At 48.6% G+C, this 15549-nt stretch overlaps 1 protein-coding gene across 1 annotated transcript in view; it reads right to left on the minus strand.

Moving 5' to 3' along the window:
• Nucleotides 1-15549, minus strand: part of ATP8B1 (ATPase phospholipid transporting 8B1) — a 64554-nt gene that overhangs the window by 11270 nt on the left and 37735 nt on the right. The window contains exons 14-21 of the mRNA XM_004703011.3: nt 14769-14925; nt 9005-9193; nt 8457-8569; nt 6183-6347; nt 4660-4771; nt 2998-3073; nt 731-863; nt 51-339 (exon numbers count right to left, since the gene is read on the minus strand). Of these exons, the coding sequence (XP_004703068.1) occupies nt 51-339; nt 731-863; nt 2998-3073; nt 4660-4771; nt 6183-6347; nt 8457-8569; nt 9005-9193; nt 14769-14925 (1234 nt within the window). The remainder of the gene's footprint in view (nt 1-50; nt 340-730; nt 864-2997; nt 3074-4659; nt 4772-6182; nt 6348-8456; nt 8570-9004; nt 9194-14768; nt 14926-15549) is intronic.

Consider the following 15549-nt stretch of genomic DNA (forward strand, 5'->3'; position numbering starts at 1 on the left):
TTCTTCTCGGTAGCAATTCAGGTGTCCTGGGCCACCTGGACAAGACTCACTTTTGATCATGTTGACATCGTTGGCCCCATCTCCGATGGCCAGCGTGATGGCCTTCTTGTACCTCTTCACCAGGTCCACCACCATGGCCTTCTGCTTGGGCGTGACCCGGCAGCAGATGACGGCGCTGCACTCACAGGCCAGGTCCACGAAGTTCTTCTGCCGCTGCTCCTTCTTCGCCTCCAGCCGCCGTTTGCTCTGCGTCCGCATCCGCCGCTCCTCCTCCGTCCTGGGGAATTTCAGTTTCAGAATCTTGCTTCTCTTGGTCTTTTTCTCTAGAAGAATTTCATTCTGTGAACCAGAGCAGGGGGGAAAAAAAGGCCACCTTTTACATTTGTACCCCAAGTGACCCCACTCCCTTCCCCAAGCTTTAATTATGGGAAGAATAATTCTCAGGGGTGGTGCGTATCACCGATTATTTTGTTCCAGCTATACAGTACAGTTAGTATAAAAATTCCGGAAATGTGCAAAGGTGGCGATGGAAATGACCTATTGACCAGTCATCGAGATGACCAGCGTTATCCACTGGGTCCACTTACATATGATATGAAGCTTCAAACTTGGAGAGTGAAGCGTTCACTTGTACACTATGAGATTCATTTTGGCTGGTGATTCTTAGGCCACACAATCTTCCAATAGTTTTTGCCTGAGACAGAGACAGGGATACTCTAACCATACGTACCAGCCAAGAACCAGTGATGATCAAAGCCCGGTTTCCGCCAGAAGGGAAGAAGGGTTCGTGCACTGGGGGTGCAAATTTTGCGTAGACTCCACCTCTGTTCCTCTGGTTTTCCATCCTTGTGTGCAGAAGGGAACTGGGGGAACAGGTTTGTGTTGAAAGTACCTGAGTGCAAACAGGCCACTGACCACAAGATAGTCTGACCTGCATTCAATTCTTGTTCCTCCAGGTAGCTCCGTTCTATAAACTCACTCTACACACCGAATGAGCAAATACAGTCAGTGTACTGGAAGGAAACACAGGGTTGGTTTCCTGTGCGCCCCTGGTCACATTTCCACCCACCGTTTCTGCTTCAAGAAAGAGCCCTGGTGGACCAGTCGTTAAGCACTCAGCTGTGCATGGAAGGGCTGCTGGTTTCAATCCACTAGCTGCTGTCGAAGAGAGATGTGGCCGGCCACTTCCTGTGGGTGGCTATCCTCTGTCCTATAGGGTTCCTAGGAGTTAACTGGACAGCAGTGGCTTTGGTTTGGGGCAGGTTGATTCACTGACCTTGAACTCCTGGCCAACAGCACTCTAACACGGGACCCCATGAAGATTTAAAGCATCTCTTTTCTCCCTTGGGAGAAACTTTAGATGTCTTTGCAACAGTAGGATAGACTTCTGCCCTCTGCTAGGGAGCCATTTAAACAGGGAAATCGCCAACAGCTGGGCTCACTGGGCTCCAAAAAGGATCTATGCTAGCGATATGAGCGCTAAACCAGAGGGTTGATTCATTGGCCTCAGTTCAGTCCCGAGACTCAACATTCCCGCTACCCTGAGCGAATGACTGCGGAAGCGGAAGCACAGTGAGTGTTGATTCTGGGTTCACTGATACATTGTAGCAAGTAGGCCAACTCCCAAGCACAAGACTGTGAATGTTAAGTGTCGACTGTATAATCTTACTATGTCTTGGTTCCTCCACCAGGGAGCACCATGGCCTTAGCACTTCACATTTGCCAAAGACGGCCCCTGCAAGATGAGGCTGAAATTGTACCCCTAGGCAACAGAGGAAGAGGATCTTGAGCGGAGTTCTAATACATTCAGGGGAGCCTGCTTTACATGTTGGGCAGGAAAGTCCTTTCTGTTTTCTATCAACACCTTCAAAAGAAGACCAACTACAACCCAGCTGACGTTAAAGCAATGAGTCGGGGAATGTGGGGAGCAGAAAGGATCTTAGATGTCGCGTCCGCTCTCTCCAAGTCATCAGTCAGAAGACCAGGCCCCAAAGCACAAATGTGACTTGCCTTCCCAGGTGATGGGGAATTGGAAGGAGGACTTGGGTCTCTTCACTTGCAGCCCCGAACTTTGTCTCTCTCTCTCTCTCTCTCTCTCACACACACACACACACACACACACACACACACACACACACACAGTCCTCTACTGACACTTTGGATGGATACATCTCTGTTGGGGGGCTGTCCCTGCACTGAAGATGGTAAGTAATGTACAAGCTGAAACCCTCCAACACGTTTCCTTCCAGGCAGGGCTGGGATATTTTTATTTGTGTGTGTGTGTCTTTTATTTTTCTTTTGAGGCACTTGGATGACAGACTAGTTTGTGAGCAGCGGGTAGCCACCGTCCCACAGAAGAAAAGCCCCGGAGAGCTGCTTGGGTAAAGATGTCAGCCAAGGCAGTTCCACTCTGTGACGCCTGGGGGCGCCATGATGTCTCCCTCACACCCTCCCTCACTGTTATCAGGTTGATTCTGCCCCACAGGGGTCCTATAGGACAGGGCCACAGGGCCCTATAGAACGACGCCTGTGAGTTTCAGACACTGTAACTCTTTCTGGAGTACAAAACCTTATCTTTCTCCCAAGGAGCAGCTGGGGGTTCTGAAAAGCCCAGATGGAACCACTATGCCACCAGGGCTCCCTAAATTGATGGTCTAAGGTTCTATTTCTTTCCAAAGGTACCATCCCTAAGAAAGGGATTACAGGATGAACACCACTCATATGAAACTGCTAGTGAAGCCCCAGGCTCACTTCCTTAATTAGCAGGTGTCTCTCAAGGCATCTAAAGAAAGGAGACAAAGGGTAAAACAAACGTCCCTAGTTTTCCTACGGCTTGAATCTGCTCAACTAAAACTCGTCTCTCACTAGCCTCAAAGCTCCTATTGGTCTCTTCCTGGAGAGGGGAGAGGGCCCGTGGGAGGGGCACAGTCTGGCTCTGTTCCCGGGGTGTCTGCCGTGAAGAGGCACTTGCTCCCACCCAGCAGGCCCCCGACGTACTTGATGTCTTCCCCATAGCAGATCGTCGTGTCTTCAGTCAGAAGTTCGCAAGCAAACCCGATGTTTTCAGCCGTTTCTACAACAGAAACAAAGGGAAGTCCAAGGTCATCCCTCCTGTTGAGTGGAGTAATGCATCTTATCTAGGAAGCGATGATTTTAGAAAAAAAGGAAATGAACCAGATTCAACCAGGCTGTTAGTCCTCTAGTAATATCCAGAAAGCATTTAAAAGAAAAAGAAGGAAAAGTCCTTTCTGTAATATAGTAAGTGAAAGTGAAAGTCTGGCATGAAATGTGGTCGTCATAGAACTGCACCGCTGTATCCAATAAGGAGGCCTGGTAGTTCAGTGGTCTGTGTTCGGCTGCTAAGCAGAACTGTAGGAACCCACGGCCGCTACGTGGGAGAAAGATGTGACAGTCTGCGCCCGTAAAGATTTACAGCCTTGAAACTGTGCTCTGTCCTATATATAGGGTCTCCAGGGTAGAGTCGACACAATGACAGCAGGTTTGGTTTTCGTCCTATCAACTACAGACACTGGTCACTTAACCAATCAGTGTAAAGGTACTACCTGCACTCAGCTATGTGGTGTAATCACTGTTCAGTTAAAAACAAGGGAGGGGAAGATTCCCCTCCCTTCTTCCCCTCCCTTTTCCCATTACCACTCTATCGGGATTGGTGTAAGGTTACGTAAGGTCAGAGCTCTGGCACCCAGAGCTTCTCAAAGTGCGTTCTCCATTGAAGACTCCAGGGCAGAATCACCTGGTTTCCCCTGAGACGCTTGAGTCACGTGTCAGCATCCAACAAGCACGTGGCGAACTTTCCATTTGCCAATGACCATCTTTGTTTGGGTACCATGTCTTAATGAAAAATGTCAAACAATAAAGTGGGGGTGGGGGCGACCAAATTCAGAAGTCGTTCAGTACTTAGTGCTGCTCCATTCTATGGCCAACAGATGGCGAAGAGCTGGGTGGGGTGGGGTGGCCAGAAGGGCTAGGGACCCAGGTGGCTGGAGAGAGAAGATGCATCACGAGCAGTGACAGAACCAGGCAGGAGAGGCTGCGGAGTGGAGCCTGCTGTTGTGGAAGTTGGCTGGAGGACACGGCCAGGATGGCTGGACCAAGTCAAACTCCGAACAAGTCACTGTCATTGAGTCAAAATCAATTGCTACCCTACAGGACTGCCTGTAGTACCCTGTCAATGCATGGGAGCAAAGAGGCTCATCTTTCTCCTGCCATTCAAACTGGGCTCCAACTGCTGACCTTGTGGCTAGTAGCCCAATTTATAATAGATTGCCCCCGCCAGGGCTCCTTCTGGCCTAACTGGGGAGGGCTTATTAGGTAGTGTAGCAGTTAGACATTGAGCTGCTAACAGCAAGGTGAGCAGATCGAAACTGCCAGCTGCTCCAAGGAAGAGAGACAAGGTTTTCTACTCCCACAAAGAGTTACATACAGTCTTGGAAGCCACAGGAGCAGTGCTGCCCTGTCCTATAGGGTTGTTGTGAGTCACCACTGACTCTATGGTAGTGCGTTTGCTTTTTGGTTTGGTCTCTGTGCTCAGCAGGGAGGGAATGGGCAGGATGGGAAGTCTGAGGTCAGCTGGGGCCAGGAAGGCAGCAGCTGGAAGTCTGTGATTTAGCAGAGGAGCCGCCCCACTCAATCAATTACCCTTCTTGTCTCCAGTGAGTACCCAGATCTTAATGTCTGCTTTCGCCAGCTTAGAAATGGTTTCTGGAACTCCGTCCTGAAGCTTGTCCTCAATCGCCGTAGCTCCCAGGAGCTGAGATGAACATTGGAGGGGGAACGAAAAGGAATTACATAAATCAGAAATTTCCTGTCACGGCAGTTGGCCAGCTAGTTGCCATTCTCCTGGAGCCAGGGCCTCACCAGTCGCAACATCCTCACCACAAACCAGACAGGCTGGAAACATTTCTCTTTTAACACAAACTGTTTCATTTGCCCAGGCAAAGACGCAAGGATAAAACCAAGGTCAAGGAAAACGAGTGTTCCTGTCCGTACGCGGTTTGTACACAGGCAGAAGCCAGCTCCCCTTGCTCATGGTCAACCCTAGCTACTTGTGGATCGTGTCTCTTCATCTAAACCCCTCAAGCGAAGAGCATCATCTTTTGGGAAATTCCCCTTAGAAACAAATCAGGAATCTTTCTTGTTTCAAGTTTTGCAAAAATAGCCAATTCCATAATGCCGTGGGTATGTATGTGTATGCTGGGTGCTATGTAAAAGAATTGTACTGAACTTGAATATAAGTATAATGGAATTAGATCGCCCCTTCTCCTGTGTTTTGATTCTTAGAGTAATATGAAAGCAGCCACCAAAGAATCAAACAACGTCTCCCATCGGGCAGATCTGCTGCACAACACCTTTCTTTTTTTTTTTTTAAATCATTTTATTGGGGGCTCGTACAATTCTTAGCACATCTATACATCCATCCATTGTGTCAAGCACATTTGTACATTTGTTGCCCTCAATATTCTCAAAACATTTGCTTTCTACTTGAGCCCTTGGTATCAGCTCCTTATTTCCCCCTCCTTCCCTACTCCCCCCAATACCTTCTTTCAAGTGCTGAGGGGCAAAGATGCCCCTTTGAGGACTGAAGTGCCTCTGACCCAAACCCTGTGGGTTTTTCCCCCTCCTATTGCTTCATATGCATATTAAAGCTGGACAAGGAATACGAAAGACCAAACCCGAATTGATGCATACGAATATGACTTTGGCGGAGAATGCTGCCTGTACCACAGACGGTCAGAAGAACTAACAAACCGGTCTTGGAGGAAACATCGTCAGGAATGCTCCTCAGAAGGGAGGGGGGAGGACAGGGAGATTCTAATGTGTCCTGGAGGACATTCTGCTTGGCAGAGGACTGAGTGGGTGAGGAAGAGGAGGGCCCACAGTGAGGGCATGACCCAGTGACTGAGGATGCTGCAGGCTCAGGCAAGGTCTCACGCTGTTGTCAGACCGACCTGAACTCACAACACCCAGTGACACAGACACGTGTCTTTTGCGCGCTGAAGAAACTCAGAGGGCCTAGCTCCATCGTGACAATTTTAAACACTGAAATTAGAATTATTATTATTCCCCCTCCCCCAAGCACGGGGTAGAAAAAGATAACCAGATCATATAAGCTCCAATTCTGCTGAGAACAGGAAGGGGACGTTAGGAAGGCGGAAACTCACAATTAAGTCTTTTTCAATCTCCTCGTACACTCTGTCGAGAGCTTCATCCCGGTTGGTTGTGGTTATGCTGGCGGCTGTGAACTTTTTATTCCATTCTGTAAATTCTTTTTCTTCAATATCCTTGTAGCAAAGGCACAGGGTCCTAAGAGTCTCACTTGCAAAGACCTGTTTGATTTAAAAGACAATCCACTCAACCCAAAGAATAGTTCATGTTAGGTCATTTGAGATACGTCTGAAGTCTTCTTTTGAACTCTCAGAGAATTTACAGAGACCACAGAGTAGGGCGAACGCTATACAAATACATTCTGTAGAGAAGAATCAACTTCCTTGTGCGATAGGCTTTGCTTTGTAAGGGTCCTTAGAGTTCTGGGGGTGCGCTGCCACAGGTAGATCTCGGGTGTTTTACAGATGGAAGGTTTACATTTATGGCAGCCCTGCGGCAAGCAAGTGTATAGGTGACAATTTTTCCAGTAGCATATGCTCCCTTCCATTCTTTGTATCACGCATTGATCATTCTCATAGCACCTCGGACTTTTCCATCATGCTATTGCACACGGCAGAGACTACGGCGTGAGTGTAAGCATAGCCTTTACATACACTGGAAAACAACCACGATAACAAATTTGTGTGATTCGTTTAAATGAATGGATGCATTTTATTGCGGGATTTGCTTTCGTACAGCAGTCTGGGATGGAACTAGCAACATCTGAGGTATCTCTGATTCCCCCAATGACTTAAAAATGAAAGTCTCACTCTCCCCTACATCAAGTCCCTGGAGGGAAAAATGCTTTTCTGTAGAATGACGAAGAAACAAATAGATGAAGGGAGCTGCCTTGGGCTACGAGTGCTATAAACACACACCCGGCCCTTTACACTGTGTCCCTACAAACTGTAGTGCGGTCCCTGAACTTTCCACCAGGTACACGTTCCTCACCTCCTACCCGTGAGCCGTGACTCGAGCTGAAATAGAACAGTGAAGTCCAAACAAGGGGCTCTGCAACCAGTCTCAAGGGGAACAGATCTAAAAGCGCATAAGCAGAAACTAGTCAAAATGCAAACTTAGTTCATGGTCACCCTTTGTCCCCGAGAACTAACTGGTTCACCCCATGGACTGTTCTCTTTCAGAGAGTGTATTGCAGGCCCTTGTTCGCATTCTCACGAATCAATCTGTAACTTTTAGTGCCAGTCTAGAATCATGAAATGGGACCCCGTGTGATTAAACGATCGTTTCACCAAGTTTCTCTTTGAAGAAAAGAAGCCCTGGTGGTGTAGTGGTTAGGCATTGGGCTGCAATCCCCACGGTGGGCAGTTTGGAAGTACCAGCAGCTTTGTGGGAAAAAGACCAGGCTTTCTAGTCCTATAAACAGTTACAGCCTTGGAAACCCACAGGATGTCACTATGAGTCAGCATGGACTCGATAGCAGAATTTGGGTTTGGGCTCTTTGAAGGACCATTGGGATGCTCTAAGCCCAAGGGAGGAACCCTGGTGGTGCAGTGGGTTAGGCATTTGGCTACTCCTACAAAGAGCAGCCTGGGAAAACCACAGGGCACGTCGACCCTATCAGGTCACTGTGAGTTGGAATCAACTCAGTGGTAGTCAGCTTGGTTTGGAGTGTGGAAACGCAGTGGATTGGATTCTTGGCGTATAGGGCCCAAACTACCCTCTCTGAAACAGCTCCTGCTGGGACTGTGCAAGATGCTTTCCATTCCAACAGCCTCCCTGGTGCAATGATCCTTTCCTCTTTTGTGTTGGGAGTCGTAGAGCAGAGTGCACTGTTCTTTCTGAGGCAGACACGGGACTCCAGGTCGGATTGAGCTCTACCAGCTTCTTGTGGAACCAAAGCTAGTCAAAGTCTGGTAAGCAATTCAAGATGGAAAGTTCCGGAAACATTCTGAGTAATGGTATCAGCACTGGACTAAGTAGATAGCCTCCTAAGGTCACTAGTTGCAGAAGTAAGCCCAAACGGTTTCCCAAAACAAAGGGATCTGAACCCCACTGTTCAGCACTCTGCTTTGTCACCCCAGGCCCCATATGAATTCTTTCTTTACTTGGCTGCAGAGTCGGGGGACACAGTTATTAAGACCACAGCTCTGTATGGTTATGTAGCTCAATCACTGTACCCAAAAGAGAGGCATTCCCCCCACCCCGCCAGTTCTCCTGACCCTGTGGACTTGGATTCTGAGAAATGGTGCCAAAGTAATTTCCCAGGAAGTCAGGGCTGGAACTCAGCCTCCCATATTCCCACTCGGGGCGCTTTCCACCCAACGACTCACATCCAGGGCATCCTGCGTCTCTTGCTTGGTAGGGTTCATCGGATGCAGCCTTTCATAAATCACAGTGTCGGCCCCTTTACAGTAGAGCCTGATGTTGCCTTCTGGGGTCCTCACTGGAAGGAAAAGTGAATACACTTGAAGTTGATGTCTCACACAACAGCGACTGTTCCAGATAATCTGACGGGCCATTGAGCTAACGGTTCACCTATTAGTTTAAAATCAGGGTGGCCTGCAGCCAAGTTGGCAGGTTACTATCTGGAGGGGGCTTGCACGTGACCTCAGACGGCATTGAGGTCGTGCTGCAAAGCTTTGAGTGTGTGTGTGTCCCCTCTACTAACCCAGGCCTGCAGCTGGCACCCCCTAGTGGCTCTCATGGAAGAACATGCGCGGTTTACAAGATTCAGCTATCCTGCAGCTGCCACTTTGAGTCATGGACAGGGTGTGGCGTGAAGGAAGAAGCATCAGTTGCAATCAGGCTGTTGACCCTCCCATGGCCTGGAGACAGCACGGGAGGCACGGCTCACAAGCTGATCCCACGGGTGACCTACCAATGATTGACATCCGCTTCCGGTCACTGTTGAAGTCTAAGATGGCCAGCACGGTGTAGGTCCTCTCAGTCCCCATCTCACTGATGGTGATGGTGTTCTGGGTCCTCGCGAGGAAGGCGAAGCCGAAGTTCCTGGCGGCATTCACCAGCGCGCCTTCGTCGGGGGAGGCTGCCTGGTAGTTGAGCTGGCCTGACAAGGAAAGCGGGGAGAGGAAGAATCCAGAAAAGCTGCAAAACCGAGCACCACTGAGAATGACTCGGGGGTGGGGGTGTATTGCCATGCTCAAAACAGCCACCAGCCAACAAGTCATTGATGGTTCAAGAGCCACCCCCTGCCCAATGAAAACTTCTCAAACTTTGAAGTTTTATTGCTAATTATAAACAGTAAGACAGACACGGTTTTCCAAAACTGGCTAAAAATTGGAAGAAAAAACATATATTATAATTCCACCCTCCAGAGGGGGAAAAATAACATTATCACTAATCATCTTAAATTCTTCCTATAGTTTTATGAATGCCATGGGTGAAGCAGTTTCTATTGGACCGAACATGCATTTACATCCTGGTTGCTTTTTATTAACATTCTATTTTAGTAGACAGTCATAACTTTAAAAAAATACGTTGGTGCTGTTAAAGGAGCCCTGGTGGTATAGTGGTTATGCTTTGGGCTGCTAACCTTCAGGTCAGCAGTTTGAAACCACCAGCTGCTCCATGAGTGAAAGATGGGGCTTTTTACTTCTGTAAAGGGTTTCCGTCTCAGAGACCCACAGGGGCAGTTCTACTCTGTCCTTCAGGTCACTATGGGTCAGCATGGACTTGATGGCCGTGATGGAGTTGTGGCCTTCAGACCCATTGATGTTGAGTTGCTTCCAGTTTACTGTGGCCCTGCAGGACAGAGTGGCAACTGTTTCCCCGGGTTTCCAAGAACAGAGCACCTCATCTCTCTCCTAGTGAGTTTGAACTGCTGACCTTACTCGGGACCCATTACACCACCAGGATATGGATAAACTATAGACAACATCTTGATAAGCCGAGCAAGGACTGAAGTTGTCAAGGATTTCGTCTTGTTCCAATCCACATCAAAGCTCATGGAAGCAGCAGTCAAGCGGTGCACTGCATTGGGTCAATCTGCTGCACAAGACCTCGTTACATGGTTGAAGAGCAAGGATGTTACTTTGAGGATGTGACTTTGTGCCTCACTCAAGCCTTGGTATTTTCAATCACCCGTAGAAATATTACAGTTAGACACACAAATCTATCTTGGAAGAAGTACAGCCAGAAGGCACCTTAGATAGAGGAAAGGAGAGTGAAACTGTGTCTCATGTACTTAGGACATGATACCAAGAGAGACGTGTCCCTAGAGAAGGGCATCATGCTGGGTAAAGTAGGGGGGCAGTGAAACAGGAAGTCTCTGTCAAGGTGGATCGACACAGTGGCTGCAATGTGGGCCCCGACGTAAGAACGATTGTGAGGATGGTGCAGGCCCACGCGGTGTTGCGTTCGGTTGTACCCGGGATGGTTAGGAGTCGAAACTGACTTGTCAGCATTTAACAACAACGATCATTGACTCCATCATTTTCCTAATGAAGGCCACTTAAGTTTAGTCCATGATTTTTTTTTTGCTATAAAAAACATAATAAACACTGTGTGTCTGTAAGGTGAGTTTATTTTTGACCCCCATCCTTTGAGTAGATTCCTAGTGATCAGAATAGACTAGGGAATATTAATAATCCTTAAGCCGCTTGATATATATTATTAATTGTGTTTTCCAAAAGAGCTGTCCCGATTTTTCCTCTCTCTAAAAGAGGGTATTTAATCTCACCGTACATGCATCCTATTTCAAAACATCTCTGCTACTCTGATCAGTGTGTCGATATTTAAAAGTCAGATAGTGGGAAGCTGCCTGCTTGCAACAATCAGAACCAATTTCACCCAGGATGCGGAGCAAATAAAGTCCAGACACAAAGGAGACTGTGGGGCATGATGGCACTTACACAGACCACAAGATCTACAGCTCGAGAGTCAGGAGACAGGTTAGTTTTACTCCACTGATGATATACACGCAGGGTGAGAATTATAAGGAAACTCCAAGGGTTCTTGTCAAAAACCAACCAGCCCACCAACCTAACTCCCTGCCATCGAGTTGATTCTGACTCATAGTGACCCTACAGGACAGAGTAGAACTGCCCCAGTGGGTTTCTGAGCCTTCTAAATCTTTGCAGGAGCAGACAGCCTCATCTTACTCCCAGGAAGTGGCTGGTGGGTTCAAACCACTGACCTCATGCTTCATAGCTCACTGTGTAGCCTGCTATGCTACCACCATTCCCCAGGCTCTTCTAGGGGATGAGCAATGGTCTGCGGTTTACCATCTGGGTGTTCATGAAGGGATCTCTTCGGTGTGTGAAACTTCATCGAGACCTTTGCTAGGTATGTATAGCTGCACAGATGCTACACCTCAATAAAAAGTTAAAAAAATACTAATGATTTTCTATTTTCCTGCTCTTGCTATGCTAATCGGGTGGTGTAGGTGGTTAACACTCAACTGCTAGCCAAAAGCTTGGGGGTTCAAGTTCACTGAGAGACATCTCAGAAGACAGGCCTGGCCACATGTTTCTGGAAGGTCACAGCATCGAAAAGCTCTATGGGCAGTTCTAGCCAGCACACGCGGGGCCACCAGCCACTGGCATCCGCTTGAAGGCAACTGAGGACAACAGCTAATCTAGTTACTCCAAGGCAAAGCAGAAACAACTGCTTTGGTCAGATGAATTCTTAACGTTCAGCTTAGACAGAAACGTGGGACCTGGCTTTTCAGGTCATCAATCAGCAGGTGCAGCTAAACCCTCCCCTCCTTTGGTCATGTGCGTGCTCAGGTGGTTCATTCCAATTAAGTCAGTACGAATCACTTCCCAGTTAGTAATCAAAGATGATACTTTACGTCACCTGTCTCTCGGTTCACCCAGAAAGCCCAATACCAGTAGTTACGGGTGACACTTGCTAGTCTGATCACCCTACAAAATACACGAAATGTCACTCAATTCGCTGCTCTCAAGGCAATTCTGACTCATAGTGACCCCACAGGACAGGGTAAAACTGCCCCCATGGATTTCCAAGGCTGTAACTCTTGATGGGAGTTAGAAAGGCTGTAACTCTTGATGGGAGTCTGGCTCGTCTTTCTTCAGCAGACCTGCTGGTGGTTTTCAATCCAACACATACCCCACTGTGCCACCAGGGCTCTTACACAAATCAAACAGGAGAAAATACTTAACCAGAGCTGAACAAATAGCTGTGAGCACACAGTCCTCGCCTCCTACGATTTTAGCTGGTACAGTGATCTACTGCATACTATTGGTGGTAAATGTCTCTCTCCAGCAGAAATTAAAAGCCAAGCATGACCAAAGTTGGTAAAGGTACGAGCAATACTGCTACTTTGGGAGCAAATATCTTGATAATCTTACTACTAAAAGAAAGAGAAAAGTCTGTCCTTTTCCCCCCAGTAGCGGAATCACAGAACTCCAGAGAAACTGCAGAGAGCAGGCCCAAATGCCAACTAGATGTTTGCAGAAAGAAACCTGCCAGTAACTACCATCCTCCGAGGCCATTTCCGAAGAAAGCCCTTCACTCCACATTTAGAAGCAACCGAGAAACCGCCTTTTCATAAACAGGTGCATCTGTGGTCATGAGATCAATGCAGACAAACGCTCCCCATTCCCTCTGATCTCAAACTCGGGTCACAGTTACTGCACCTACATGTGGACACCCGCTGCCTAACCCCAGCACAAGTTCAACAACCTTGACTGGCTCTTCATTCTAGCATCCCTTAGCTCTTAGCTCGTCTTTTCCTCTTGCAGTCCTGGAATCTGCACCAGAACTTTCCAATCACGGCTTCCTCAGTTCTCATGCTAGCTTTCCAATGATTCCTATTCCCAAGGGAAGAAGAGAGGTTCTCGAATCGGAAGCAGCTGACCTGACCAGGTGGCTAGCTGGGTGTCTGAGACTTCGAGGTTGCAGCCCACATCTAGTCTACTTGGTGGTCCCACACTCTACCTCCTCTGCCGGCTTTTGTTCATTCTACTACCCACATGTGGGAGACTCCACCAGGCTCAAGTCTGGGGCATCATTCTCCTTTCTACCCTAGTGATTGTCCAACAGGACAGGCAGGTGGCCACCAAGTAGTAACCTAGGGCAGAGGGAGCTTTCTTATTTCCCCTCCTAGACATGCGGAACCTTTCTTCTCCCCGTGGGTCTGAGAGTCATTGGGAGTATTGGGAAATAGCACTGGGCACAGCCACCACTGCGGTGGTACCTAGTACCAGTCACCGGTCTCGGTGCCCTTCCAAAGGATCAAAGTATTTTATGGGCCAAAACCAGCATGAGTTTTTCTTCTCACTTCCTGCACCTGGAAATAATCCAGTCTAGCCTCCACCCTAAGACGATAGAGCCAGTGCTCCTCCCTCCCTGCCGGCTGCAGGACACACCAATCTGTGGCGGAGGAAGTCCGGTCAGAATGTTCCTTAGAACCCAGGATGGCGAAACACTGCCTCGTGTACTTTGGCCATGTTATCAAGCGAGACCTACTGACGGAGGGCACCATGCTTGGAGGGTCGGTGGAAAAAGAAGGTGCCCCCCATGAGATGGACTGATACTATAGTTGCAACGATGGGCTCAAAAGTAGCAGGCCCAGGTAGAGCTTTGTTCTGTTGTACGGAGCTGTGGGCACATGTAGGAGCTGACTCGACAGCACCGGAGAACACCTGGTGGCTGCAGAAAGATTACCAGGGGGCAGAAGGGGAAGTTGGAAGGACCTTTGGATAGCAACCTCCTCCCGGCGACACTCAAGCAGCTGGTGCTCAGACAGGGCAAACCGTGTTCTGTCCTGGGAGTTACATATGGCAGGGATCAAACTGGGATGGCCCAGAATCCAGGGCTTTTCCCACTGGGAGGAACAAAAAAAAATTACCACCAGATGAATGTAAAATTGCCTTAGTTAGCCAATTTCCTTTTGCCACGGAATCGACACTGGCTCATAGCGACTATTAGCTCTCAAAATACCAGTTATCAGGAACTAAAAACAGTTGATGGATTTTTCCGATGATTCAAAAGCCTAAGTGAATCAGGTTGCTTAAACACATCGAACTTTATCCTTACTGTATGAGTAAAAGTTGCTGGGCTAATCAAACAGACTTTGACCTCTACTTGGGAGAGTCACAGACTGGCATTGTCTCTTTCTGTCCTCTCCCACTTGGCCTGTGAATAGCCTCTTCCATAGACCGAACCTGGCAGAACTTGGCTGCTATCTTGCTTTGCTGCCCTGTTGAGTTCATCTGGAGAAAGTGGGTTTATTTGGAACTGACTGGCAGATGTTCTCTACGGTGTCTACACATTGAGTTTTCATGCATCTTCCCTTTCCTGCGGTTTTCATACCTGCTGCATAAGAAAACAGAGCCCCTGGCGCTGCTCAGGGGGCTCATGTACTTGGCTGATAATAGGAAGGCTGGTTATTCCAATGGCCCCAGAGGCTCTTCAGAGCAAAGGCCTGACCATCTACCTCACAGAAATCAGCCGATGAAGACTCTAAGGCATAGAGCTCAACTCTCTCACACAGGGGATTGCCAAGAGGGGGCATCACCTTGAGGGCAGGCTGGTTTACCCCAAAGGACTGCCTCGGAGGGACGATACGGCAGACATGTCATGTGTATGACTTCGTAGGTCCCCCCATAACCTTGAAGTCGGGTCTCTGGTATCCGAGGGGCTAGGGCAGCACTCACCATCATGTTTCTCCACCATGACTGTGTGGCAAATCGCAAGCACAAAAAAGAACTGGTGCACTTCTGACTCCTTCCCCGACTGGATTTGCTCGATTAGATAATGGTCATAAAAGGCAAGCTTCCCATCAGCAAGTGTATTCCAGCTGAAATCCACGGGCTGCAAGAAGTGGAGAAAGAAAAGGAAACATGAGTGATGAAAGCAATCCTGGCTTACAACCAGACCGCAAGTAATGAGGACACTAAGAAGTACCCACGCTGAGGGGTCTGAGGGGCCGGCCCCAATCCCAACTACCACGTGGACATCTGCCCCCCCCCCCCCAAGAATTTATTTCAACGGACGGCACTGAATCTTCAGCTCCGGGAGAGGGACATATCTGATTGGAGCACACAGTTACAGATGAAGGGGGAGGAGGAGAGAGTGGAGTGCATCCTGGCCCACCATGCCTTGAGGATGATGTTCCCGTTTAGAGCAGCTAGTCCACAGAGAGGACCACATGGCTGGCCCCACTATGAGACACGACGTCCCTCACTGACCCATAACCCTACAGGGGACAACACCGGAGACACAGTGTGGGAATTGCACCTGATCTGATCCTGAGACACAGAGGCAAAATACTAAGGGGGTGCAGCAGAACAGCAAGGGAACGGAGCAGCGAGGTCCCCAGGGAATGCTGAAGGTGGACTTGGGGGCCAGGGCATGGTTCCCCAACAGACTGGACTGGAAAACACTCCTAAAGGCCAATAAACAGTCCTTGAACTAACTACAAGCTTTTCTTTCTTG

This window comes from Echinops telfairi, unplaced genomic scaffold, assembly GCF_000313985.2.
Source record: "Echinops telfairi isolate 266 unplaced genomic scaffold, ASM31398v2 ScPeMD7_7400;HRSCAF=8409, whole genome shotgun sequence".
NCBI classification, from domain to species: domain Eukaryota; kingdom Metazoa; phylum Chordata; class Mammalia; order Afrosoricida; family Tenrecidae; genus Echinops; species Echinops telfairi.